The 1,586-nt window shown below is 32.9% G+C and overlaps 1 protein-coding gene across 1 annotated transcript in view; it reads right to left on the bottom strand.

Annotated features, from left to right (window-relative positions):
* Window positions 1-1,586, bottom strand: part of LOC111693135 (polycystic kidney disease protein 1-like 2) — a 22,227-nt gene that overhangs the window by 8,713 nt on the left and 11,928 nt on the right. Inside the window, exons 4-5 of the mRNA XM_023457280.1 lie at window positions 399-544; window positions 130-345 (exon numbers count right to left, since the gene is read on the bottom strand). Of these exons, the coding sequence (XP_023313048.1) occupies window positions 130-345; window positions 399-544 (362 nt within the window). The remainder of the gene's footprint in view (window positions 1-129; window positions 346-398; window positions 545-1,586) is intronic.

The following is a 1,586-nucleotide window of genomic DNA, read 5'->3' as shown; positions in this document are numbered from 1 at the left end:
TCTATATTTCGAAAATGAAGCGTCTCTGGAAAAAAATTTATACTTGATTTCTTTCTTATTTTTTAATGAGGAATATCTCCTTAAAGTTTGTCGACTTAATCCTGAAGCACCCTGTATATAGACTTATACTTGATCAAATTCCACATATGCGCTCCTCGGAAACTGTTGAAAAATTTGTTGAATAAATTGAGAGCAGCAACTTTTTTCTTCTTGACATCGCCCGGTTTCGTAGGATATGCCGTATACATCATTTGTTCATTTTTTAAAACTTCAAACCACGTGTTCACTTGGAATGACCAGTATTTATTCTGTTGAATATCAAATATTTCTAGTTCTGAGCAAAACCTGAAATGTTCCCAACATTAGATATTTAAACACAATTTTTCTATGCGATATACCAAGCTGGGTTGTAGCCTATAAAATCACACCATAGCTCTATTTTTTCTATATCGCCTAGGTAAAACTCCGTGGCTACGAAGAACCAATTATCTTCGTTCTTTTGGAGCAATTTTTTTTCAGGATCAGGATAATTTAAAACATGTGCCTAATTTTGGAAATATTTAGGTATTAATGAAGTTAGACTGATTACGCTCGATTGTTTGGTACTGATTTTTATTTAATTTATTTGAGTATTTCGCCACCTGTCCAAAAATTCAATAGGGTTCGGCCAAAATGTTAGAGTAGGAAAGTAATACGATTAAAGAAAATTAAAAGAGACCGAGATTTTTTTATACAGGGTGTTTATTAATTGAATGCCGATATTTAAGGGTGTGAATCTTTGGGTCATTTTAAAAAGAAAACTTAATATCAACATATGTCCTAAACCTCTTAATTTTTGAGCTACAGGGTGTTACAGTTTTAAGAAAAAAATTACTTTTTTATTATAATTTTCTTATCACTCCAGATATTTTTATGAAATTTTGTACACACCTATTAATCATTAAGGAGCATTGTTTGATGTAAAAAATGTTTTAAACTCTTTGCCAATGACGTCCGTACGAGGTTTAAACTAAACATTTTTGAAGAAAAAAGTGGTACGCCACTGCTTTTTCTAAAAACTAAAATTATTTTTAAAATCTTCATTTATTTTACAGCAAATTCGGTCCCTAGACTACTCTCGTACGATGCACCATTTGCACGTAAAAAAATGAAAACCAAAAAAAGTTTTTCCCCCAAGTTCATTGAGACTGCTTTTGATATTTTGTTGCCATTTTGTAGACACCCGCCGTGCGTGGAAACACTTTTTGTGGGGCAAAAATTAATTTTCTACTTTCACAAATGACGTTCTCGTAGGCATAATATTAAATGTTTGGATAGAAAAAACGGTAAGCTCATTAAGTGCCCCCTTAAAGCAAATGAAATAAAAATTAGTAGGCTGGGTAAAGTGTCATAATGTATTTATTATGTATTTACAGTAGTTGTTGAAAGTGTCCTCCACCCACACGTATGCAAGCATCTACTCTTCTTCGCATAGACTGACGTACATTTTCAAAAATTCCTGGGGTGTCTCTTATGGTTTGGCAGCATACTATTATACGATTTCGTAACTCTTCTTCGGTTTGAATCGGCACTGCGTACACTAAGCT

Source organism: Anoplophora glabripennis, unplaced genomic scaffold (genome assembly GCF_000390285.2).
Source record: "Anoplophora glabripennis isolate ALB-LARVAE unplaced genomic scaffold, Agla_2.0 scaffold29, whole genome shotgun sequence".
NCBI classification, from domain to species: domain Eukaryota; kingdom Metazoa; phylum Arthropoda; class Insecta; order Coleoptera; family Cerambycidae; genus Anoplophora; species Anoplophora glabripennis.
The sequence above is the reverse complement of the archived record's forward strand: the minus strand, read 5'-3'. Positions and strand labels throughout refer to the sequence as shown.